Below are 26,927 nucleotides of genomic sequence, written 5' to 3' on the forward strand. Positions count from 1 at the left end.
CTGAATGACAGAATGCGACAAAGAAAAAAATCGCTTGCAATATTTATTTAAGATTGCTTGCTCAGCTCCAAACGATGCATCTCGCGTTTACAATGAAAAATTTCAATCATTTTTATCTTTTTTCCATCTTTCGTTGTCAACGAAGCAAAACGACAAACCATTGTTTCCTCAATGGCAAAAATCATCATTATCAACGCATGCTTATTGCAAACTATGCCATTCGATGCTTGTTCCAAAACGCAATTGCGATTTATGCTTTTCAAATAACTCTCGAAGCACAGATAAAAAATCTCAAAATAAACGTGATAAATCAGAGTTTTATGTGACTTGTCTTCTCTGCGGTGAAAAGACATTAGACATTGAAATGAATAAAAATGTTTCCAAACATCTTCGAGAAGAATGGATGAAAGCTCTTCGCGAGCAGGAAGAACGAGACAAGCGACAAAGCATCACACAACAAGCATCTGATGAATTTATACCACTTTTTAAAGATATTTCACCTGATCCTATCGATGCACCAATTCAACATCTTCCACAGTTCAAACCTGAACCTGTTAATATGTCTGTTCCAACAGAACAAAAAAATGATCCAATTGAACTATCTTCTGCTCTGAAAACAGCAGAACCCGGAAAATCGCTGTGGGAATCAAGCGGTTCAGCAGATGAAATGTTGTCTCTGATGGGGGGGTTGTTTGCGGCTTTTGGAGGTTTTTCAGAGCCATTGCCCGTTTCGTCTTCAATTACACCAGCAGCACAACCAACGGCCACTTCCACTGAACAGGATATGAAATCGAAGCAACCTCTTGATTCAGCGACTGATGCTCAGTCATCTAATAACTCAGAAACTATTATGGTGAATAGTATCTTGCCTCAGCTATTTTCACAGCAATTGAATGAAAAGGAATCAACAAATCAACTTCCTATTCAGCCATCAACTTCTTCTTCTCCTTCACCTTCAATAACTTCATCGCAATCTTCTCTTTCACAGGATCAAAAAGAGCAGGAACAAAGCAAAAACCCTTTGATTTCTTCTCAGATTCAGTTATCTTCACCTTCACTCAATCAAGTTGATGAATCTATTAACAGTCAGAATTCCTCAACAACCACTATTCCATTGGCATCAGAAGAAAGCATCAGAAAAGAAGAAATAGAAAAAGATGCTAATGATCAACAAAATTCTGCTTTAACATCCACAGTCCAGTCAGAAGAGATAGCAGTTTCAAAAACAATATCAGAAGAAGAATCTTCACACATTACCAAGGTTAACCAACAAACTTCTAATAAGGAGCATTCTCTTCTGTCTGACTCAGAAAGCAAAGCAAACTCTTCAAAAACTGATGGCTCAATGTCATTTTTACCCACACCTTCAAAAGATGCTAATGAGATTGTAATAACATCAACGGACAGCCGAAATAACTTATCTTCCAATAGCGCCATTGAAATTGATAACCATCAAACACATTCACCACAAAGCCTCAATGAAATTGCATCTGAATTGAACCCTGAGGCTTCATTACCATCTGAATCAACCACAACTTCCTCATCCTCATCCTTTTCTTCATTGCAAACCTCATCTATCTCTGCTTCAGAAGCAACTGATTGTGCTTCTTCTATTTCAGGCGCTTCCTCTTCTGCACAATCAAATGATATTGTTCAGGATACGATAAATGCAACTTCTTCATCTTCTACCTCTTCATCTTCATCCGAATCAATGAACAATAGCTTATCACCCGAAACCCAAACTCTTTCCTCTTCTTCAACAACAGAAACATCATCATCTTTAACAACAACAACAAATTCTTCCACTTCTACCTCACCTTCTGCTTCTTCTTCTTCACCTTCTTCTTCTTCTTCACCTTCTTCTTCTTCCCCATCTCAAATGGACAGCCTTGCTGGCGTTCTCTCTTCTCTTCCTCAGTCCGTCATTTCATACATCTCTGCTCTTTCCCCCGAACAGCTCAAAGTTGTTCTCGATCCACATTTTCTCAATTCTCTTGTCGCAAAGCAAGCTTCTCTGTCTAATGGAAGCACAACTGATAATTCCCATATGGCATCTGCAAATTCTTTGGTTCCTTCTTCTTCGTTAAATACTGCAGATTCGTCTCGGTTGGCTGGGTTTGCTTCGTCCCCATCAGTCATGCAACAGTCAAATACAGTTCCTTCTTCGTCATTATCATTTCCTTCTTCACCTTCTTCTTCCTCTTCCTCTTCCAATCCGATTCACAATCCTTATCCCTCCCACCAGCCATTTCATTTGCCACAAGCCTCGTTCCAGACAGCCAGCGGAAAGAGAACGCAGATCAAAGGAGAAAGCGGCTATTATTATACAACAAATAGGGTTGATGGCTCATTAACTCCATTTCGTGCTGATGATGATGATGATGGCGGCGATGATGATGCAAAAAGAATGGAAAAGGACATGGACTATTCAAAACCAGGAAAGAGGAAGAGGAAGAAATTTGCAAACAAGTCGGATAATCAGATGAATGATGAAGAGAAAGAAGAGCAAAATGAACAATCTTTTAATTCAAAGAAATTCACACAGAATCAAACGAAAAACAAGAGCAATGCTTTTGAGCAGAAAAACTCAAAAAAGAAGCAATCTGAACAAAAACAGAAGCAAACTCCTATGCCGAAGCACAAATCAGGGTTCTCATTCAAAGATGCTGTTGTTGGATCTCACCAGCAGTCATCTTCAAAAAATATGGATGAATCATCTCAATCCGATAACGAGCAAAAAACTTCTGGAGGCGGTGCATCTTGGATTTTGGAAATGGGCGAAAGAATTGAACAGCAAAAACATAAAAAAGGAACAAGATTTGTTAAACCGTATCAAAATTCATTTCACAATTCTCATTTCAACAGAAGATAAAAAAAAATATGATCCAACATTCCAGAATAAAAATATTTTATTTGCATTTTATTTTATAAAATGGATTTATCAGTTGCATCGTTAGAAACATCAGTTCAAGCGGTTGCAAAAGATGTTTCTGCATTATCTTCAGAATTAGAAAAACAAGCGCTTCCATATTCTTTAACTGTATGCAAGAAAATTTTGAAAATTTATTTTTTGAAAATTATTTCTTAGTCAAGCACAGAAGGAATACATACATCGATTCAAAAGTGTTTAAATCGTGCAGGGAAACTTCGTGAAGATGTTACTCAAATTATGGAGCAAAAGAAAGTATGAAGTTATAATTTGTTGTAATTCACATTTATCTCCATTCAGGAATTATTGACACAAATTACGGAAATTGGAAAGCTATCCGAAGCTATTTTTTCTGAACTATATGCGACAATTAATTTTTTGCCAGATGATACACAACTTATGTTTGTCATGATATTTAAACAATAAATTTTTCTTCTATTATCGAATTCAAAACATTTTCAGAGAGCGAGGAAATGTACTAAATCAGTTGCAAGAATTACAAAAATCACTGCAAAATTGACAATTTTGCATTATCCAAAATACATTTCGAATTATTTTCATTTCAACACACAGACTTATCATGCATTTCAATTAGCACTTCATCACTTTAATGTTTAATAAAACTTTCTTCTTCTTTTTTGCACAAAGGCAATTTCATATATTTTTTTAAATCAACAACTTTGAAAATCAATGCTCAACTGTTGAGAAAGAAATTTATAAAAAAAAAAAAAAAAAAGCGAACAACGAGTCAGCGAAAGAAAAATGCTAATTATTCACAACCAAAAAATGTCAGAAATTACACCATTATTTGCCTACAATTATCTGCTTTTGAAATTTTTTAAAATTTGTTGATCTTCACTGCCCTTTACTTTTTGTTATTTGTTTTTGTTTTTCATGGATGAGCATAATCAAATCATTTTATCCTTAACTGCACCAAGTATTTGACTATAATTATTTTCTTATACTGTATTCATTATTTTTAAAGCTATTTATGGAAATGGAGGAACCATGCTCCTTTTTTTATTTATTGGCTATTTTCTATGTCTTATTTTTGCTTCTACCCAATTACTTTTTGAGCTCGTTGAAAGGAAGAACGCAAATAATTTGTGGAAAAAGATGATACTTTCGCTTATTGTTGCACAATCAACTTTAGATTGTTTTATTCTTGTTGTTCCTCTCCCTCTTTCAAATGGCTTCGCTTTTTTATTAGAAACATCCATTCCTGATCACCTTATATCTCTTATGTGGATGCTGTTAATTGTATGGATCGGAAATGCAACTATTTTCCCATATATTGCAAATCCAAAAATTAAAAAAGGATTTCCTATAGCAATTATCGTGGCCTTTTCTATACTTCTAATTATAAATGTGGCATTTAGTTATGTATATACATTTATTGGAACAAGTTATTCTGAGAATTTAGTGTATTACAGCAAAATGATTATTGATTTCCTGATTGTAACTTTAACAATTCCGATGGCTATTAAAGTCAAATTAATAACTCGATCTCTCAAACAGCCAGCATTTCAATCTCTTAAAATAAGACTTCAAGCGTTTTTCGTGATGTTATGCATTATATCAGCAATATTTGTCGCTCTTGTGACACATGATATTCTTACTGAGGCAGGAGTTAAGGTTACTGTTGGCCTTGATGATCCAATTGTTTACAATTGTCTTAATGATGAATCGCAGTGGTATGTTGCATAAAGTGTTCTTTTGCATATTATAATTTTTTGCATTATTGGCTGTAAACATATTAATTTTTATATAAATCTACTTAATTTATTGTTATGTTACATAGTTATCCTCTTATGGCCCTGATGTCATTTCTTGACCTGTTACTGCTATGCTGTCCCGTTCTTGTATTTCTTGTGACATTTTTCTATTTCAACCTCAAAACCTCAAGCTCCTCTCGAATCTCTGCCCAAAAGAAGACGAAGAAAAAACAGAAAAAGATGTCCAAAACACAAACACAAACTTATGTGCCATCTTCCCCCAGATCGTGCGTATACATTTCCACCCCTTCCAACGAGCCAGGTTTCTCCCACAAATCTCACACACACCACACAGAAAACTTTCAGACAGCGTCTTCTTACACCCCTTCTGTCTCTCTTTCCATCTCAGCCACCGAAAACGAACGCCTTTTGTCTAACACAAGTGGTTACTACAGCTCATCTACTGGCAAATACTCAAACCTCCCCACACGCCGCTCTGAATCTGCCTCGTCTCTCTCATCTCTCTCTGAGTTCTCAGACTCCTCTCTCTCCACCCGCTCCTCTTCTTCCTCCGCTCGGCTGCATGGCCTCTCTGACGACTATTCCTCCCAGTCTCCGCTCTCTGCCTCCCCTGCAGACTACCCCGCTCATCCTCCCTTTCACCCCCAGCTCCACACCATCAGCTACACAGACACACAGGTCTCCATCCCAAGCTCCCCCACATTCGGCCCCCATTCTTTTGACCCAACATCGAACATCGCTTCTGACCGTTTTGCCTCTGCACAGCTGCTCCCTTACCACTCGACTGAACGTACTTTGATCACTCGCCCCATCTCGCCCCACAGAAATCACCACAGAAAGGGAAGGGAGAAATCTCGTGTGAAAAATCAGCAGCAACAGCAGCAACAACAACAGCAGTCTTATTCTAATTACACACTTTCCACAAATAATTCAGACCATTAAAGCCCTTTATTTAGCGTTTTGTTAAGTAATTATTATCATTCAACACTTAATTGATGTATTCCGTTACATTGAGTTTGAATTAAATACATTTGATTTGGTTCAGACTCCGAGAGATTTTTGTTATTATTCAATTTAATGTTAATGCTATTTGTTTTTTTATTGAATTGTGTTTATATGTAAAATAACTCTTTTTTTCACGATCATAAAATGATCTATAATGGGATTGTGTTTGGATAATCTTCTGATATTTTGCCCTTAATCAGCTTCAAATAGATAGTAAAGCCAAAATGTTTGATTTATCTATCGTTTTAAAATTAAAGTCATGATTATTACCTTTGAAATGACCAAAATAACTCTTTTTATGCTTCTTATAATGATGTTTTAGTGATGTCAGGAGAAGATTCAGATAATGATAGTCTTAGTTCTGAAGATGATCAAAGATTTAGCATTGAATCATTTAAATGCATGATCTGTTTTGGCCATGCAAAAAGGCCAGTCATTACGAGATGCTGCACAAAACTTATGTGCTTCAGCTGTATCCGACGTTGGATCAATTCAAATCAAACCTGCCCTCAATGCAGAAAAAGGCTTTCTACAAACGATATTATTGAAATCGGAAGACTTGTTTCAAACGTTTCAGAGGTTAGAAGTTCTATTTTTAATGCTTTTTTTGCATTTATGCTTTTCAAATCACTTTTTTGGAACATTTCAGGAACTTTCTCCAATCGTTGGAACAGCGCATCATCCTAATCCAAGATGCCCAGAACATCCTGATCATCTACTTAATTATTTTTGCAAAAATTGTGAACAAGCAATTTGTGAGCATTGCGCAATTTTATCACCAACTGTTTGTTTCCGTCACCTTATTTGCTCGTTTAATATTTTGTTTTCTTTGCGCAAAATGATTTTTATTTATTTACTATGTTTTGTTCTGATTTGTATCGATTTAATTATTAAATGAATAAATATAAAACTATTTATTCATTCAACTTTTTAGCACAAAGGCCACAACGTTACTACCCTTACACAAGTGCGTGATGAGCGAGAAAAGGAAATTCTCGAGACTCGCGACAGCATGCAAGCGCGAATGACGGACATATCCTCACTGCTCAAAGTCATCGAGGAAGAAGAAAACGAGCTGACACAGCAGAAAGCCACGCTGACCAAGACGATTGAAGGGCAGCTGGCGAAGATGAAGGAAGACGTGGAGAAGAGAGCGTCTGACATCGTCGCAGAGGCTGTGAAGAAGCGGCGGCAGGTGTGTGAGAAGGAGAACGGCATCTTGAGCAGCGAGGCGAAGACGATATCTCAGTTTCTGCGCAAAGAGTGTGACAAGAATGTGGTGGAGAAGAAAAATTCTGTGATTTCCAAGGCTGTGGAAGCGATCGCACGCTCATTTGAGTTTGAGGATGAGCCGTTTGTGCATCCGCCGGATGTGAACCACGGGGCGCCTATGGAAGATGTGCTGGGGGTGATGGAGCGGATAGAGAGGAGGGAGAGGAGGCAGCTGAAGAGGAGGGTGAGGAGGAGGGTGGTGAGGGCGATTGCGAAGGAGGAGATGGAGGTGGGGAAGGAGGGTGGAGAAGGAGAAGGGAAGGAGAAAGAGAAAGGGAAAAAAGAAGATTTAACAGAAGATGAAGAAGATGAAGACGAATATGATGAATATGATGACGATGATGATGAATATGAAGATCGCATTGAAAGTGACACAGACGACGCTTTATCTTCAAACAAGCACAAATCCAATCAGAGGAAGAAGAGTAAGAGTAAGAGCCAAAAGAAGAACACCCACTCAACAGAAGAAGAGAAAGACGAGCGAGAAGAGAAACAGAGGTTTGAAGAAAGATCGGATTTGAGGCATTTTTACAGGGCGTTCTTTGGAGGATGGGATCAGAAAGAAGAGAGTGTGAGTGAGAGCGAGGCAACGACAGTATCTTCGGTGGAGATGGAAGAAGAGGAAGAGGAGGAAGGAGAAGAAGAGAAAGGGAAGAAGAGAAGAGGAGGGAGAAGTGGAAAGCTGCTGAAGAAAGTGGAGAAGAAGAAGAAAGCTCTAAAAGAAATGATGAATTCAAAGAAAGACACAAAAAATGAGATTATTTCACCATCTTCTTCTTCTCCTCTTCCTTCTTCTTCTTCTTCTTCTTCTTCCTCATCCCCATCCAAACCCCGTCCTCTTCGCCTCGTCCGCCGCTACATCAACCATCACCCTCTCCCTCCCAACCACTACAAACCTTCGCTTCCTCCTTCCCCTTTCCCATCCGCTCCTCTCCTCTCCCCCTTAACCCCTCCTTACACCTACTTCTTCTTCTCTTTCCCTTCTTTCTTCCGCAGCTGCCCTCATCAGCCGGCTTTGTTTTCTCCGCTTTTTGAGCTCCACCCTTTCCCTTTCAAATTCAGATGTCAAATTTTTGCAAAGCCAGAGCCAACGAAGACGCAGTATCGATTGGGCGAAGGGTTTTTGAAGAAGATGGCAGAGAGGAGGGTGAATGACGATGGAAGTTGGGTGGGAGAGAATGAGAATGAAGGAGGTAAAGAAGGAACAAGTTCTTCTTCTTCTTCTTCTTCTTCTTCCTCTTCCTCTTCTTCCTCTTCCTTTGTCTTCCCCACCTCGTCCTATGTGTTCATGCCAGAGTATGCAAAGCAGCAGCATCGAGACAAGCAGGCACAGATGAGGAAGCGGATGTCGCAATCAATGAAGGATGCGCAGAGAGAAAGAGAAGAAAGAAGGAGAAGAGGAGACGGAAACGATGATGATGATGATGATGATGATGACGACGACGATGATGATGAGGGAGATGAAGATGGAGAATATGAAGGCAATGGCAATGGAGAAGGAGGAAATGGAAAGGGAAAGAGAAAAGTGAAGAACGAGTTTGCGCGTATGATTTCAAAGCCGAAGACGATACAGCTGAATGAAAGATCATTGGCAGTTTATTTGGAGCTGATGGAAGGGTATCCAGACTGGTGCTATACTCTGCCGAAGAACGAGGAGACGATGAAGATAATTAGAGAGGCAAAGGGGAAAGGAGCAGGAGGAGGAGGTGAAGGGAATAAGAAGAAGGAAGGGAAAGGCAAGGGGAATGGGAAAGGAAATGGAATGGATTGGAGAAGGAGGTATGTGGGAGAAGAAGAAGATGATGATGATGAAGACGATGAAGACGATGAAGACGATGAGGAAGATGAAGATGATGAAGAAGGATTAAACGGAAAGAACAAGAAGAAGAGAAGAGGAGGAGACGGAAGCGGAGAAGAAATGAGCGAGAGGAAGAAGAGGAAGAAAGAGAGGAAGATGAAGAGGATGCAGAAGAAGAAAGAAGAAGAGGAAGAAGAAGCTAATGCGAAACAAGAAATGATTGAACTTCTATTGGAAGAGCAGAAGAAGCTGAAGGAGGAGAAGAGGAAGAGGAGGAACGAGAAGGCGAAGAATGATCCAATTGAGATTGATCCGATTGATTTGGCGACGTATGTGGAGGAGGAGACGAGTGAGGAGAGCGAAGAGAGCGAAGAGAGCGAAGAAGAAGAAGAAGAAGAAGAGAAGGAAAAGGAAGAGGAGAAGGAGAAGAAGGAGAAGGAGAAGGTGAAAGAGGAAAAAGAGAAAGAGAAAGTGAAAGAGAAAGAAGGAGAAAAAGAAGGAGAAAGTGAAAGCAAAGATAAACAGTCTAGTGATGCACAAAACACAATAAAAGAAGAAGATAAATCGAAAATAGAGAAACAGAAAGGGAAAAGGATGAAGAGCTTGTTAGAGTGCGTGGATGAGGAGTGGATGAGGGTGAATGCAGATGTGGTGATGGAGATGATTGCAAGACAGGTGAAGGAGAAGAGAAAGAGAAAGAGAAGAGAAAGAGAAGGAAGAAGAAGTGAAAATGAAATAACAACTTCTTCTTCCTCTTCCTCTTCGTCATCTTCCTCCTCTTCTGAACATTTCTTCCTTCCTCCTTCCTCTCTGGATTCCATTTGCAATGAGTCTTCTATTTTTGATGCAAACAACAAAGAAGGAGAAGAAGAAACAGAAGAAGAAGAAGAAGACGATGATGAAGACGATGATGATGAAGTGTCAGATAGCATAAGCACTTCAGATATTTCCCTCTCTGACTCTTCTGATTCCTCTTCCTCTGAAATCAACTTCTTCACCCCTTCCACCACACAATCCACATCTCAGAACAATAATAGCACTTCATCCTCTTCTTCTTCTTCCTCTTCCTCCTCTTCTTCTTCTCACAAAGTTTACCCTCCCTCCGTCCTCCACGCCCTCCACGACGCCTACCACACCCACCCATTCATCAACCTCCTCCGCGCATCAGATGCGCAATCATCTGCCACCCCTAATCCATCTGCTCTTCTTCCTCATCACTTCTTCGAGTGGAGAATCGAACTGCTGGCACAGCCAACCGCTCTGTCTTCATCGGCAAAGTGTGGAACTCCAGGGGCGTGGGTGAATACACAGATGCCGGAGAAGAAGAAGAAGAAAGAGAAGAAAGAGAAGAGCGAGAAGGAAAAGAAAGAGGAGAAGGAGAAAGAGAAGGAAGATTCTTCTTCATCTTCTTCTGCGTCTTCTTCTGGTTGTGCAGGAAATGAAGGCAACAATAAGAAAGATGCTGAAGACAAAACCCAAAACAGCTCAACTTCTTCTTCTTCTTCTTCTTCTACTACTACTACTTCTTATACTTCTACCACTTCACAAACAGATTCCATATGCTTGTATTCTTCTTCTTCCTCTTCTTCCTCTTCCTCTTCTTCCTCTTCCTCCTCCTCTCTCTCTGGCACCACCTCCTCCTTCCTCATTTCGCGCCCTGCTGTGTTCAGCCGTGGCTACACCTCTTTCTTCCAAATGCACCAGCCACTGGGCTACAGACAATTCCTGTCATTTCAGGAGATTCTGAAAGGGAACTATTTGTGGCTGACAAGGATACACCAGCAGAAAGAGGTTGAGATTGTGGAGAGGATGGAGAGGAAGGAGAAGGAGAAGGAGAAGGAGAGGGAGAAGGAGAGGATTATGAAGAAGTGGCAGGGTGGAGGAAGAAATGGAAAAGAAGAAGGAAATGAAAATTCTTCTTCATCTTCTTCCTCTTCCTCCTCTTCCTCTTCTTCCTCTTCTTCTTCTTCTTCTTCTTCTTCTAATACCTCAATTATTCCTCAAAGCCACATCAAAATTGAGCTGCATGAAACAATCCGCACTTCTCATTCATGTGCCTCGGATGACAAGATTCCAATGGATAAATTGATTAAAATAGGAAAGAAAACAGAGAAAGAGAAAGAGAAAGAGAAAGAGAAAGAGAAGGAGAAGGAGAAAGAAGAGAAGAAAGAAGAATCTTTCAACACATATCCATTCGAAGGCGCGTTGTTCTTCCGTTTGGGCATAAGAAAACCGACTTTCAAAGACGAATGCGAAGAATATGAAAGATTAGTGGAGTATGGAAGGATGTGTATGAAGAGAGAGGAAGCGATGAAGCTGAGGAAGAAGAAGATGGAGATAAGGAGGAAGAGGAAGAAGGAGAAGAAGAAGGAGCTGCTGAAGCAGAAGAAGACGGAGAAGAAGACGAAAAGGGAAGAAATTGAAAGGAAGATTGACGAGTTTGTGAAAATGATTGAGAAGAAGAAGAAAGAGGAAGCAGAGAAAAGGAAGGAAAGAAGAGAAAAGGAGGAGAAGGAGAAGGAGAAGGAGAAGGAGAAGGAGAAGGAGAAGGAGAAGGAGAAGGAGAAGGAGAAGGAGAAGGAGAAGAAGGAAGAAGAGAAAGAGAAAGAAGAAGGAAAAGAAAAGAAAGAAGAAGGAGCAGAGAAAGAGAGGCAAAAGAAGAAGGAAGAAAGAAGGAAGAGGAGAAAGAGAAGAGCAATAGCAGAAGAAATGAAGAAAGAAGCGAAAGAGAAAGAAGAGAAAGAAAGAGAAGAGAGAGAGAAAGAGAAAGAAAGAATAAGAAAACAAAGAGAAGAAGAAGCGATGGCATACAGAAATCCATATGCTTCACCGAACAAGACATTAACACCAGGAAGAAGTGGAAGCGGTTCTTCAGTAACGCTATCTGTGAATGCAACACCTTATACATCAAAGAATTCTTCTTCTTCTTCTCCTTCTCCTTCTCCTTCTTCTGCTCAAAGGAAAACAGGAATTTCAGCAGCAAATGTGTCAAATGTAACATCTCCTTCTTCATTTAGCTTCTCTGCCTCTTCTCAAATGCCCAAGCAATCAGTTGGATTTGGGCTGAACAAGAGTCCATCAACATCATCTTCTTCTTCAATGGGAAGAGGAGGAGGAGGAGGTATAGCATCTTCTTCTTCTTCTTCTTCTTCAATGAACCCATCAATAACAGACAACCCCTTTGCCAACTTGCAGATGGGTCAGTCATTTTCTGAGATGTTTGCTTCTTTGTATCCAAACTCTGTTTCTTCTCTTTCTTCTTCTCCTTCTTCCTCTTCTTCTTCCTCTTCTCCTTCCTCTTCTTCTCCTTCATCATCATCTTCTTCTTCCTTTGGCAATGCTGCTTCTTCTTTACTTAGTACCCAGCTCTCTTCAAATTCTTCATCCAGCCTCATCGACAGAACAAACCCGTTTTTCGCTCTCAACCAGAAGAATCAGAGTTTATTGGCTGGATTAACTAGAGGTAGCAATACATCTTCTTCTTCTCCTTCTTCTTCCATTTCTTCCTCTCCTTCTTCTTCTTCCACTTCTCCTTCTTCTGCTTCAAATGCATCTTCCGCCAGCTCTCAAAACAGAGGGGCAACAGGAGGAATAGGAGGAGGAGGAGGAGGAGGCGATGGAAGAGGAGATGGCAGAGATTTGTACTCTGTTTATTCCTCAGCATTTCAGAGAAGGTTTTTGGGGTATCCAGCACTGAACACACGGATGGCAGAGCTACAAATGGCGAATGACAACAGAAGCAGAACAAGTGGAGGAGGAAGTGGTGGAGGAGGAGAAAGAGGAGGAGGAGGAAGCGAAGGAAGTGGAAGCAGAAGCAATAGAGGAATAGGAATGGGAGGAGGAATAGGAGGAGCAGCAGGAGCAGGGGTGAATGCAAGTTCTAATGTAATCTCAGGTGGAAGTGGCGGGGGAAGGTATGAAGACGAGTTTGATATGATGGCCGAGGAGTCAGAAGATGAGGACGATGTGGATGTGTGGCTGCAGAAGCAGAGGGACAGCTTTTTGGGCGGAGATTTGAGGAGCGAAGATGGAAGTGGAGAGGAAGGGGGGAATGAGGTGGACACAGATGAAGATGAAGAAGATGATGACGATGATGACGATGATGATAGTGATGATGATGATGATGATGAGTATTAAGAAGGATTAGAGGTTGAGTGAAAGTTCATTAACAGTTGGGGAATAGCGGATAAATGTTTATGCGAGGAGGAGGAGGAGGAGGAGGAGGAGAGGGAGGATGGGAGGGGTGGAAAAAATATCAAGGCATTTATTTATTTATTTATTTGTCTTATTCTTATTCTTTCTTCTTTCTTATTTCTTCTTTCTTCTTCATGTTATTTTTTTATTTTTTTCCCCGCCATTTTTGTATTTTCATATATAAGCTGAGTGAAAACGTTGACTCAGAAGTTAGAATGAGATGGCCAATAGCAATTAACATTATTAAGACAACAAAAATAAAAAAAAAAAGGAAAGATCCAATTTTATTGTGAATGTTAGAATGAATTATTGAATATGCTCATTCATCCAAATAATTTTATTTTATTTTTTTTTTTTTTTCCAAATAAGTTTATGTTTGTTTATTTTTAAATAGTCTTTTCATCTTCCTTCTTCTTCTTCTTCTTCCTACTCATTTTCTTCCTCTTCTACCTCTTCTTTTCTCTTTCTCTATTTCAAAATCTATTCAGACTTTTACTAATTTTGTTTGCATTCATTCATCCTTCTCTCTTCCTTTGTCCTTTTTATCTTTTCTTATCTTTTCTTTTTTTTTATTTTCTTTTTATTTTATTCATTTTGCATTCTTTTTTCTAATTCTTATTCATTTCTCCTTCATACACTCTTTTCAAAAAAGACAGTCTTTTTCTCGTTTTCTCTTCAACAATTCTCAATTAATAACGATTTTTATTTTTTCCCCCTTCATTTGACAAAATATAATTCACTCTTTCTTTTCATTTAGCCTAAATTCAATCTATTTGATCAGGTGTTTATATTTGTTCTCCAATCACAGAAGATTAAAGAGACATAATTAACTTAGAAAAAATTTATATAAAAATAAGAATTTGACTTCATGAAAAAAACGAGAAGATGAAAGTTTAATAAGCAGAAGAAGAAGGATAAGAAAGGAGGCGATATGAGGAATAATCAAAGGGGAACCGTCGAAATTACCCATTTAAATACTCAAAGTGACCAACAAACAAGCGAGATGAGTCTATTCATAGAACACTTTGATGATTCTCTCAGCAAGAAGCTTTTCGCCATCTAAAAATCGAATCACACACTTCAATTTTCCACTGTCGAAAAAATATTATAACCAATTATTAAATGATTAATAGATAAAATGAAAACATTCATTAATGATTAAAAATAGCAATATTGCATTTTTCATTGAAAGATTGAAAAAAGCAAACTTCAACATTTCAGGTGGAATCATTTTGCCTTCTCCAGCCCCATGAATTGTGCTGTCAAAGGTATTTGTACTTCCTGGGATAATAAATCCAAATTCAAATTTAAAATCTTTTGAAATTAAATCGAACGAAAAATTATCAATTAAGCAAAGACTCAAAGAACAGACATTCTATTGGAGTCGTTCCAAGAACCATGATTTGCTCCATTTTCAATTCCTCAACTTCATTTTCGGAAGTAAATTCATATTTTGTTTGTACGGCTTTTGCCTTCAACAATTCTTTCTCCAAATGCACTGTTTTAAAAAGCAAAGGTCAAATGAAAAGAGAAAATCTTTTCTATAGCTTTGAATGCAAACTTTCATCCGTATGTAACACTTCATCCCTATGAAAATGATGTTCATTTAACGACACATGTAATTAACTTCACATATTAAAGTATTCATACCATCCAGAAACTTCAAAATAACATTTCTTTGTTTCTCCATCAAACATTTTGATTGAATTACTTTTCAAACAAATCAAATTAAAAACGAAACAAATTATGAATAAATAACAAATAACTTTCCAAACATTACAAATGGAATTGAAGATTTTTCACTCATGATTTGGAAATCAATTTATCAAACAAATAAAATAAGGGAAACTTTAAATCAAATTAATATCTGTTTTTCCAACAAACATTTTTCCAATAAATATGAACTCATAATAAATATCATTAATACATAATTTATCATTTTTTAATTGATCATTCATTTATTTATTCTACAGCTACTGCTATGTTATATTTTCTTCGTTGTTGAACACTTCCATGAATCTTTTAGTATTTATCTTATTTGCACTAAAAAAAGCCCAACAATGCTTGGATTTAAATGATATTGATTCGCAAATTAGAGCTTATTGTTGCTCTGGTGTGTAAAACTATTTTCAAGGAATAATCGATGATTATATACGTTCAAAGACAAAGATTCGTTTTGCCCATTTTGTGAGCCTTGCATTCAATTCACTGATAATTTTTATGATGATGATGATAATGATGAACATTTTTTGTCGAATGATTTGGAAAGCAAAAGTCTAAATTTTAATGAAGATAGCCATCAAATTTGTAACGGACTTCTATCCCCCTTTCAGGTTGCTGTTTGTATTTAATTTTTCTCATTAATTTTTTTATGAGAAACTGATTTTCATTTAAGAAATACGAAGAAATGCAGAGAAGAAGTTACCCTCCTGGAAAATTTATAATGAAAAAGCAAAAGCCAAATTATAGACTGAATTCAATGAAAAGATTGATGATTTCCAAATAAAAATTTAAATGTTCAGTTTATTCATAAATATTAATCAAGATTTGGTGTGAAATGTTTGTTAAACTTTATAAAAATAAGTAGAACAATATCGCTTTATGATCATTTTTCATTAACTGAATCAAAAATTTTTGATCAAATATAGTAGATTAAAAATTTTGAAAAAAGAAAAAAATGTTACGGAGAATGTTCTTGATGAAAGATAATCAGGAGAAATTAAAACAATTTAAAAACAACCTTCCTTTGAATCGATAATTAGTATTTTATGATATTTATTTTTTCAGGGATAAAATTATTATCCGAAATTTGAAATTTAGCGCCCATAACAATTGCTTTCATATAATTTTTGTTATGTTGCTGAATTATTAATCGTTATACCACAGTGTAACTTGATAATTCGAAAACGTTTATTTTTAATTCAATAGTTACAAGTTGACAACACTTAAATGGCAACAATGTTTGAATTTATTTCATGATTTTCAACAAATTTTCATTTTTCAAATTTTGCGCTTTTTATAAATGTTAGATTAAATGCATCTTCAAAATTTCAAAAGCCAATTGAGTTATGCAACACTAATTTGAATTTGTTGGAATTACAGCAAAAGGCGCTTTCTGTTGAATATTTATTAAAATTGAAATGTATTCAATTTCCAACTGAACAGCAAATATTGAATGTTTCCGTATATATTACAAATGTATTCTCAAGGATATTTTCTAAGCTCGCTAATTCGAATGTTCAAGAGGAAAAGAAGAAAAATGATTTGATTTTTGAATTTAATAATTTATCGGAGGATGGGAAAAATTTTTGTTTTCAGATAAATGCTTTGTTACGAACTTTGAGCAAGAAAACTTGCATAACATTTGGAGAGTTGATTCACTTTGCGTATTTGGTTAAAAAGGTTATTGAAAACGATCAAAAAGAAGTTTCAAAGAAACAAAAACAAATGATGCAGATCTCCGAGAACAACACTGGAACAGTTATTGTTTGTTGCATATGCCTTGCTTTGAAAATGAATAGGGATCACCCGTTTGCGAACATTTGGTGGGCGCGTTCATTGGGTATTGAGATAAAAGTTATGAATGATTCTGAACGTTCAATACTAATTCTTTTGGATTTTAAGCTATCGATAGCGGATTTTGAATTTTGTCAATTGATGATAAGCCTGATTTAATGTCGCAAACATTCTTTTTATGCCGAAACATCGGGATGTCATTTATTACTTCCTTTTTTTTATATATGAAATAGTTGTAAATTTTCCGTTTTGAGTTTATTTTTTTATGAAGGATTTTTTGGTTTGAAGAATTCTGAATTTTTTAGTTAACAAATTTTAGGTTCAGAATGTTTTCACTTTGAGGCATATGGATATCAATCCGTTTTTGTGATTGTTTTTTGCTTTTTTGTTTTTTTGGATTTGGCATTTCTTGTTGTATCTTTCTGTTAAAGATGTTCATTTTTGTAAAAATACTGCGTAACAAATTTTGCAATTCTTTTATTGTTTTCTGATTCACAGAATTTTTTTTAAAAAAGTTTTCAAATGAAAAATTTATTATTAATTTTGTATGAAATGAATGAGGTTCTTGTTTCTGAACAATACGTTCAAATTTACAAAAAAATTAAAAAAGAAAAAGAAAAAAAGAAAATATGAAAATTGTAAAGTAAACAAAACTTTCATTTCACAAAAATAAAGTCAAAATGTACTCGAAAATTGCATAAAATAAAATAAAAGCAACACAAAAGTTCAAATAAGTGGCCATTCCTTTACAAAGCTTAGTCCTCCTGCATCTTCCAATCCATCATCAACTACATTGAACTTTATCTGAATATACTCTTCGCACACATCATCCAAAGCACCAGAGCCCACAATAGACACAAATGCACAGCTTGTCTCGTATGCAACACCTGCTCCTGCATTGGCTGAGCTTTTGAAGCTTTCTCTTCTTTCTCTGCTCACAAAATGAGGTTCAACGGAAAGAGGAATGTTGATTGTATCTCCATCATCCAGCACAAATGATGAAAGAAGCGGATATAACACATTGGATACACTGCTGCTCACTGAAAATGTCTTCTGCCCTTCGAATGGATTCACAAACGGAATGTACTGTGTGTGAAAAAAGTAGAATGTGAAATATGAAAATACGTTAAAGAGTTATAAAAAGAAAAAAAATTTCCATAGAATCGTTTGAAAGTTAATTAATTCTTATTTAAAAAAATGTTAAAAAAAAAGCACAACAAACCACAACGCCCATGCACCCCACCATCACGTTCAGCTTCCAAATCTGAGTGACATTTGGAGGGCGGCATCCAATACAGCCTGGAGGAACACTCACAATCCACGTCTTCTGCACATCACACAACGTCGAGTCCATCACACGAATTATTGTCGTCACCCCGCTTTCGGATGGAGAAAGGGAGAATGTGGAAGAAGAAGAGGAGGAGGAGGACGAAGATGAAGATAACAATGATCGCTGAACATGTCCTGCAGAAGTGACTCTTATTGAAGACGATTGAGAAGAAGAAGAAGCAGACAAATAAGGAGAAGGTTGACCAGAAGGAGATGCAAACGTCACTTTCCTGCTGTCGTCTTTGGCTGCTTTGAAGCTTCCCCATCTGCTCTGTGGTACAAACGCGCTGTGTGTAGCCACAACACTCTGCAAAAGAACTGAAATCTGCTCCTGCGTCTCTGCATTCGGCTGGTCAATATGATATGTTTGTGGATGGATGGCAATTGGAGAGGACAGTAGCGATTGAAGTGAGGGAGTCACTATGCGAAGGATGCGCAAATCATCTGGGCTGCTCAGCCCGTATTGTGATGCCATTGAAAGAGAAGATGAGTTTGATGACAGAAGAGGCTTGAAGGAAATGAGTGTGTTCACACGGAATGGAAGGCCGAGGATGGTTGGATAGAAAGAAGTAACAAGCTCTTCCATTTCTGCTCCATATCGTTGCTGAGCAACGGAAGCCATTGAAACATTAGGCGACATTGCTTGTCTGCGTTGGATGGCTGTTGCTGCTTGGCTTTGATCAACTGAACCAGTCAAAGCAGCAGCTGCTTGTGGATCACTCTGTGCAAGTGCAAGAGAAGGTGAAGAAGAAGAAGAAGCATAAGCAGAAGAATAAGCAAGCGCACTTCGCCTCGGATTCCTCTTCGTCTCCACACTCATCTCCACAAGCCTTATTCGTGGCACCACATTTATCACAACCTCCCACACTTCAAACAAAGAAGAGCACAGCTCATCATTGAACAGAGCAAGATGCAGTCGAACTGGCCTTTTCTGAGGAGCGGCGTTGAAATCAAACATCTGAGGTGACACAATCGCATCATCTCCTTCTCCTCCCTCACCTCCTTCTCCTCCTTCTTCACCACCTCCAAATCCTGCTCTGACAAACCCATCTTCCAGCTGCTTAGCGCCATCTCCATCTCCAAGCTGGATTTTCAGTCTAATCACAGCTTCGCCTCCGCTTCCGCTCACACCTGCACTCCCAGGGAAGATAACTGTCCCAGCTTCGCCAAAGCGGAAGGACGACGAAGAAGAAGATGAAAGCGCTGTGAAATGTGACTGAGCAATCGATGCACTCACTTTCCCCGAGCACGACATGCCCATCAGCACCATCTTTTGGTATGTTTCTGAGACAGACGAAGAAATCGAATTTTGCGTTGCGCTTTGCTTGGACAAGGGCATGCTGCGGTGTGGCTGAAGAGGCGGCTTCTGCTTCAGAGGCGACTCGCGACGCTGCGGAGATCCAAACACTTTCCTCTTCACATTAGATTTAGGTACATTGCTGCTTTCATCATTATCTTCATTGTCTCCTTCTTCTCTTTCTTCTTCTTTTGTTTCTTCATTCGATTCAAAACCTTCGTTTTGTTCTGAGAAATCGCTCTGTTGTCTTCTTTGACTGCTTCTTCCTCTCGTTTCTCTTCCTCTCTCATACTCCTCTCCTCCTCTTTCGCTTCCACCCGTCCCTCTCGCCTTCGCCTCCCCCACAATACGCGTCAACGGAAACGGCAGATCCAGCTGGCATGCTTCTCCTTCTGAGCAGAACACAGTGAACTTCCTGTCTACTGCTGTGCCCATTGGGCAGACGAGGACAAGTGCAGAGAGAAGCAGCGTGTGTCTGACAGCGTCGCGGATGGAGATGCGAGTGAGGCGAGACACAATCGGAGGAGAATCGGTGTGAGGAGAGGAGGGAGAGAGAGGGTTGTTGGATGGAAGGAAGGTGGCGGCTGTGTGTGGCTGATAGACAGAATATGTGGACTGCTCGTGGGAGAGAGAGGGAGATGAAACAGAAGAGGAAGAGGAAGAAGAAGAAGAAGATAAAAAGCCAGCAGATTCAGAACCAGCGCCTGGGACGAAGGGAGAAACAGATCTGACTCCAAAGGAAGGAGAAGGAGAAGCAGAGCGGGTGTACATTTGGTTGGATGATTGCGATGAAAAGAAGTTTGCAGGAAGTGAAGGTGATGCTGATGATGATGAAAAAGAACGATTTATAAAGGAAGAAGAAGAAGATGATGATGATGATGATGAATTTGCAAACACAGATGCTGGCAAAGGTGCAAATGATGTGTTCAGACGAGGAATAGTCAATTTTCCTACCTCAGGAAGCTCCGCAGCTGACAAAACTCTTCCGTTTCTGTGTTCTGTGCTTCCTAAATTGGCACCCATTCCATCTTGCTGCATCGGGTGTGAAAGAGGGAATGGGTTAATGCCTTCTTCGCCCGATGCGAATGATTGGAAGATGAAAGGAATGTTAGTGACACTGTTAGGTTCCACATCGAGGAAGTAGGAGTAAGTGAAGAGACCAGAGATTTCAGGTGTGGCGTGTGATGGAAGAGAAGAGGAGAAAGATGTGGCTGGTGTTGTTGTGGCAGAGAAGGAAGAAGAAGATGATGATGATGACAATGGAGGGCGAGGGATAGGAGAAGGAGAGGAAACAGAAGCCATGTTGGATGACGTGGGTGGGTATGAAATGGAATTTGACTGAGACACAAAGGAAGATGATGCAATGGATGGGGACATAGCAATGTTCTGCGAAGGAAGATGAGGTGAAAGGAGCGAAGTTGTGTTTGTGTATGAAACAGAAGGTGGGTTGATGATTGGCTGGTGAAGATGAATTGGTTTGAAAGGAAGAGGACCCATAATGGGGTGTGGCTTGCGAAATGCGGAATATTCTGGCGGCGGCATTTGGATAGTGCGTGTCTGCTGACTTGCGGAATAATACGACGACGTGTTGGCAGAAAGCGCGCCAGGCAGGTCGATTTTCCCCAAGTCGCCCGCCACTTCCACGTTTTGCGGCGCTCCCAGCACTTTTTTGTAGCAGTCTCTGATTCCGGCATCCAGCAGCACATAGAACTCAACCAGGCTCATTTCGCTTTCTGTGCCAAAGATATGCCTGTTGCGTCTGACATAACTTGACACCCCTTCCTTCAGCAGCGCCATTCGGTTCACTCCAAACTGGCCAAGCACTCTTTCTGAGTCATCCACAACGATCTCTATCCGCCGCCGCTCAAATCTTCTGTTGGCGAAGGGGATTTCAAAATAGACAGGAGAAGCGAATGAAGGGAAGATGGGAAGCAACGAGACACGCGATGTCAACGCAATCTGCTCCAACATGTCTCTCTTCTTTTCTGCCCGCAAAACATCAAATTCTCTCTGCTCTGCCCCACAAGACGTTAAATAGGACGATGGATTGCCCTGCTGCTGCAATGTCTGTACAGAAAGTGTCATTGGTTGAGAAGAAGAAGCAGAAGAAGAAGAAGAGAACGAAGGGATGGCTGGGGAGGAGCGGGAAGAGAGGAACGGAGAAACTGCAAAGACGCCAGCAGCGCCAGAGACGAGTGTGGCATCGCCAACAGTTGTGGGGATGAAAGGCTGAGAGATGGAAGAGATGGCAGGCGAAGAAGAGAGAAGAGAAGGAGAATGCTGTGTCTGAACAGGAGTCATCACGGCTGAGGAGCTTGGGAATGAAGAAGATGCAAAGGAAGAGGAAGAAGAAGATGCTGATGATGATAACAAGGATTGATTGCTATTCAACATTGATTGTGATAAGATCGCCAGTGGAGAAGGAGAGGCAGGCATTGAACGGCGGTGTGTGATGCACAGCCTCAGCTTGCCAATCGGCATTGGAGGAAGAGCATCAGAAGTGAAGGTGAACAGAGGAGAAACACGATATGGATAGCTCCAGTGGCACAGGGCGGTGGATGGAGTAACTGAAATTCAATGAAGAGAGAGAGAGAGAGAGAGAGAAAGAAAGAAAGATGTGAATGTTTCGGTATAATTCAAGCAAAATCAAATCATATAATTTAAAAATTAAAAATTTTGCATATAAAAAAAGCGAATAACAATAAATAATTTGAAAAATTGTGCTATATTTTAATCATACCAGCAGCACCGCCAAGTGGAGTGTTATTCTCATCATGCACCAGCAGGCTCATAGCAGGGAACACATCCAGCGTCAGCATCATCTCTCTGTAGCCAGCCGACTTCACCACTTCTGTTGCAGCTATGTCTGAATCATCACCTCCTCCTCTGCTTCCTTCGTTCATCATCAGCTCATTCCTCTTTCGATTTTTGCTGTTGCTGTTATTTCTGCCTGTTCCCAATGGGATTGTGCATCCTTCTTCGCTCGTCTCTGCCAGCCCCATCATCTTTCCCAACACAGAAAGAGGGAGAAACGATACAGCCACAGGCAAAAGACTCTCTCCATCGACAATGTCAATCTGAAGCATTCGATGAGAAGCAAGATACGACGAAAGAGTAATCGAAGCTGTCGAGGCTGAAGGGAAGGGAGAGCCAACAATTCGGCAGTTGATGAGCTGTGGGATGACAGAGCTGGAAATTGGAGAGAGAGAAAAAGAAGAGGAAGAGGAAGCAGAAGCAGAAGGAAATGGAGAAGTAGGGAAAAGCGTCTCTGGAAGCGGAGTCGAAAATAGCATCGCTTCATCCACCACAAACTCCATTCGCACACCAGCTGCCTCCGAAAGATCTCCATCTTCTCCTTCCTCTCCACTCACTCCTCCTCTTCCTCCTCTCCTCCTGCCTTGCCCAAACCCCACCAGCTCAAACAGCGGCTCCACACCTTTAATCAGTTTCGGTTTCCCTCTCTCCATCCTCCGCAGCTCCATCGCCTCTTCTGCACTGCCTTCCTCCACCACAACCTCCTCATTCGTCATGTCCAGCTCAGCCACTCTGCTCCTCGACACTTCAGCAAGCCCGCTGGTTAACGTTGGGAATGTGAAGAACTTCGTCTGGAACATCACTGAACGGGGGAGCAGCGCATTCAGCTTCTGCATCTGGAAGGCAATGTAGTCTGTAGGATCAGAAGAAAGAATCTTCACGTCTGCTTCGCCTGCACTGCTGTTGTTAGTTCTTCCATCTGCACTTTCTCCTCTTCCGCTTGAGGTCTCCCTTCCTTCTCCTCTTCCTTCTCCTTCTCCTTCTTCTCTCATTTTTCCACCTCCCTGCTCCTCATTCATCCCACTGTTTCTCTCAATCTTCTTTCCACTCAGTGGCGTAAACGCCAGAAATCTGAACGAAAACTCACTTGCCGTCTGCGGCATCGTCTCCTTCAGCACATCTCTTCTTGGAAATGGCGTGTGCACCTGAATGGTCGGAGCTGCTGCGATCGTCGGCCTCTCAATCTGGTTCGTCAACGCCATCGGCTGCTTCTTCAGCACTTTTCGGCGCGGGGCAAGTGGTTCGGGTGGAGGTGGAGCTTCTTCTTCTTCTTCCTCTGATGGCTCAGACTCCTCACTCACTTGCAGCCCAGCCATTCTTTCCCTCCTTCTCTGCCTTCTCTTCTTCCGCTTCTTCTTCTCCTTCTTCTCCTCTCTCTTTCTGTTCTTGATATACCCCTTCAGTGCTCTTAAATACCTTTTCTCTTTGTTAGGCGTCACCACATACACAGGCAGATAGTGAATATCCTCCTGTGGTATCTCCAATCTGAACAGCACCCTCACAAGCGGATCAGTCGCTGCCCTGTTCGTCGCAATCGGAGAGTCGAAGGGACCTTCTGTGAAGAAAGGCAGCATGTACGGGTGGATCACATTGAAGGGAAACATGTTCTCCAGCTCCGGAGCCTCTTGCGGATTGAACTTATTCCCTGCTTTTGAGGCAGTCTTTCGCTTCCCAAACCAGGAGAAGGGTGAATCCAGCAGATCTGTCTGGTTTCGCTGGTACTCCGCCAGCGATGGCTTCAGCAGCGCTGCCGAGGCAGCCGAGAGCAGAAGAGAGGAAGATGCTAAAGAAGGTTTTGAGGGGCGGACACCTGAATAAGGTCCACGACGTGGGTCAAACACCCAGGCACTGCTGACGTCGTGGTAGAGAGTGTTTATGACTGCGTTGGAGCGGAGGAAGAGCTGAGTGGTGTAGCGAGATGGAGGCTTTGCAGAAGCTGTTTTGTTTTTGCTTTTGCCTTTGGACTTGGATGAAGGAGAGATGTAGAGCGAAGGGATGCGCAGATACAGACGCCCGCGGAGCCGCTGGTGATGCGGGGGCACTTGTGAGAGGATGGCAGAGACTGACTGGGCTGTTGTGACTGAGCCGACGGAAGAGCTTTCTTGAAGAGGAGAAGGAACAGGCGTGGGTGTGCGGGAGGATCGCTCACTGGATTGTCCTCTCTTCCTTCTTTTAGATGCGCTTCTTCGTCCTCTCCTGTCATCTTCGTTATCATCATCTTCTTCTTCTTCTTCTTCTTCTTTGTTGTTTTTTCTGTTGTTGGAACGTCTATCATCTTCATCAGCTTCATCGTCACCATCATCTCTTTTTCGACTTGAGCTTCTTTTTCTGCTTTTATTCTTTTCACTTCCCTTTCTTCGCATTCGGCTTCCTCTTCCTTCATCTTCATCATCATTATCTTCTTCTCCCTCTTCTTCTTCACTATCTCTGCGTGATCTGCTGTTCTTTCTTTGTTTTGATGAAGTGCTGGCTGATCCTTTTTTCCCTCTTTGATTTTTGGACTTAGATCGAGCATCGCTTTCTTCATCTTCATCATTGTTTTCATCTTCTTCATCATCGTCTTCTTCTTCCTCCTCCTCCTCTTCCTCCTCCTCCTCTTCTTCCTCTTCTTCCTCTTCTTCATCCTCCTCCTCCTCATCGCTTTCCTCACTATCCAAATCATCTTCATCTGCATGCTCATTCGGATCCATTGCTGGCTTAAATGGGTAAAAATCGTTCCATCCAACCACAATCGGCTTCGTCACTGTGTTCTGAATGGCCACTTTTGGAATTGGGACGGGCTTCTCCTCAGGCTTCATGAAACCAGGCAGCTTCGCCTGGCACCCCGTCAGCTGCATCTGATGCTCCTCTGGTGAGAAATGCACCTGCACGCGGATGTCAAACACAACCATGAAGATCAAACAGAAGTTCGGATGGGCAAAACACTGAGGCACTTTGATGAATTGCTCCCGGCCTTGCAGCTTCAGCACATCAAATTGCGTGTTGCCAATCTTCGTCGTCGCGCCTTTCAGCGTCCTGTTCGGGACAGAAATGGACTTGTCAGTCAGCAGATTCACCTCAATCTGCTTCGAAACCACTTTCACCCCGTTCGACGCAATCACAATCAGCCTTCTGTTCGCAATCTCCACGTTCTTCTGATCGTCATCGATCAGCTGCTCCGTCTTCCTCACATAGTTCAGATGCGCCTTCAGCGTTTCCTCAAACCCTTTAATCAGTCTCACTTTCACATCTGCAAACGTCAGGGTCAATGGTTCCTGCCGCAAAGGGCGCAGGAGGGAATTTCCGAAGCGCCAGGGCGACTTCCAGATGATTGCGCGAGACGTCAAATAGCCCTTTGGCAGATGAGAGGCACCCACAATAGAATTCAGCGAGTTCGCTTTACCGGCAGCCAATCTTCGTGTCTGCCCGTCGGGAGTTCTGCCGGCGCGGGCAAAGCGAGTGTGGATAGCAACGGGTGGAATGGGGATTAATGAGGCCGCAGCGACTGTGGGAGGCAGGCCGCAGAGGAGGAGCCACTCGCGGATTTCTTGCTGCCGGAGGGAATACGGGAGCGGCTCGCCCTGCAGATAGGAAAGATCTGCTTCTGTCCACTGGCACGAGTCCAGCCACGTGTAACTGTCTTTCAAAGGCGCTATTTCCTCCATCACCTCCTCCACCCCATCGCCATCATCATCATCGCCGTCTCCTTCATCTTCGTCGTCGTTATCTTCGTCATCATCACCGTTGCCATCTTCATCACTTCCTTCATCAACTGCATTTGGATCTTCTTCTTCCACTCCTTCCTCATTTCGAGAAGCTTTCTTCCCCTTTTTCTTTTTCGTGTTTTTCGCTTTTTTCCATTTTTTCCCTTTTGCTTCTCTGTTTTTTCTCGCCTTTCTTTTCTTTGAAGCACCTTCAATCAACATTTTCCTTCGTTTCGCTGTTTCTGCTGGATTCATCGTTTTCAGTGTCTCAAAAAGAAGCTTTTTTCGATCTTTCTCGCTCGCCTTCACAATTGCCGATGATCCGCTTTCTTTCCCTTTCCCTTTCCCTTTCCCTTTCACATCTCTCTTTCCCTTTCCCGTTTTTCTTTTCTCGCTTTCTTCGTCTTTTTCCATTCCAATTCCAAAGTCTGGCTCGTTTTCTGCACTTCCTCCTATTGCTGAAGAAGCTGACTGATCGCCAGCCGCTCCTGAAAACAGAGCAATTGCTGAAGAACCAAAAACTGCTTGAATTTCTGGTTTGAACATCTCTTTCACTATTTCTTGAATGTGTGAAGGATACAATCCTGCTACAGAAAATGAAGAGTTTCTATCATCGAGTATTTCATGATATGGAATGAGATGCGACACTGCCTTCAATTCTTTGTGTTTCATTAAAATAAACTCTATGCTTGCATCTGTGATAACATTTGATACTGCTGAATGTCCAGTGAAGTCATTCATGTACAGAAAAAGACGAGGAGACCCCTTATTGACCTCAAGCTGATTTACCATCGAAGATACTCCTCTATCCAATGAATCTTGAAGATCTAAACAGTCACTTCCAACTTGTTTAATATCGAGGAATGCCCATCCGAGACCAATTTCACCTTTCAATAATCCAAATTTGTTAGTTGCTTAATAATGATATAATAAAGATTATTTTTTTCGATAAAACATATTGATTTCATTTTAAATAATTTTTAAAGTTGGACAGTTGATATCAAACCAACGAGAACGACTTCAAACAGCAGCAATGGCTCTTTTTCTTGATCAGAAATAAAGAACATTACATCATTGCATTGAGCTGTATAGCATCCAGGAGTCGATTCTGTTCGTGAATGCAAAGGTCCTTCGTGCGTGTTTCCGATCCAGGTTTTGTTTGTAGGACTAAAAAAAGTGATATTTAGACGATATGTGAAAACGCAATCGTCGAAGCCAACGTGCTGAAAAATCAATATAAAAACATTTTTAATACAAAGGAAAAAATAAATACTGCAGCTTCATCTTCTGGAATATTTATTATATTTTTAACTAGAAGACAAAATCCATCTATATTTTCGCTCATTCAATTCAA

The 26,927-nt window shown here is 40.7% G+C and overlaps 4 protein-coding genes across 4 annotated transcripts; 2 read left to right on the plus strand and 2 right to left on the minus strand.

The window, feature by feature from the left end:
- Positions 1–4: 4 nt before the first annotated feature.
- Positions 5–2,894, plus strand: MONOS_4782 (uncharacterized protein; the record flags this gene model as incomplete). The annotated part of the gene is made up of 1 exon (XM_067874881.1): positions 5–2,894. The coding sequence occupies one exon, from the start codon at positions 5–7 to the stop codon at positions 2,870–2,872; it is 2,868 nt and encodes a 955-aa protein (XP_067721370.1). The 3' UTR covers positions 2,873–2,894.
- Positions 2,895–5,994: 3,100 nt separating this feature from the next.
- MONOS_4783 (putative tripartite motif-containing protein 37) lies at positions 5,995–13,603 on the plus strand (the record flags this gene model as incomplete). Its single annotated transcript, XM_067874882.1, has 3 exons — positions 5,995–6,249; positions 6,320–6,454; positions 6,605–13,603. 3 exons carry the CDS (start codon positions 5,995–5,997, stop codon positions 12,875–12,877), a joined length of 6,663 nt encoding a protein of 2,220 aa, XP_067721371.1. The 3' UTR covers positions 12,878–13,603.
- Positions 13,504–14,774, minus strand: MONOS_4784 (putative retinal rod rhodopsin-sensitive cGMP 3',5'-cyclic phosphodiesterase subunit delta). The gene is made up of 6 exons (XM_067874883.1): positions 14,710–14,774; positions 14,585–14,644; positions 14,496–14,521; positions 14,307–14,432; positions 14,143–14,248; positions 13,504–14,025 (listed from the first exon to the last, which is right to left on the minus strand). Exons 1-6 carry the CDS (start codon positions 14,739–14,741, stop codon positions 13,944–13,946), a joined length of 432 nt encoding a protein of 143 aa, XP_067721372.1. The 5' UTR covers positions 14,742–14,774; the 3' UTR covers positions 13,504–13,943.
- Positions 14,775–16,910: 2,136 nt separating this feature from the next.
- On the minus strand, positions 16,911–26,918 carry MONOS_4785 (uncharacterized protein; the record flags this gene model as incomplete). The annotated part of the gene is made up of 5 exons (XM_067874884.1): positions 16,911–17,536; positions 17,673–21,643; positions 21,817–26,487; positions 26,580–26,796; positions 26,847–26,918. The coding sequence occupies 5 exons, from the start codon at positions 26,916–26,918 to the stop codon at positions 17,177–17,179; spliced, it is 9,291 nt and encodes a 3,096-aa protein (XP_067721373.1). The 3' UTR covers positions 16,911–17,176.
- Positions 26,919–26,927: the final 9 nt, after the last annotated feature.

Source organism: Monocercomonoides exilis, assembly GCF_001643675.1.
Source record: "Monocercomonoides exilis strain PA203 chromosome Unknown scaffold47-789622, whole genome shotgun sequence".
Taxonomy (NCBI): domain Eukaryota; phylum Preaxostyla; order Oxymonadida; family Polymastigidae; genus Monocercomonoides; species Monocercomonoides exilis.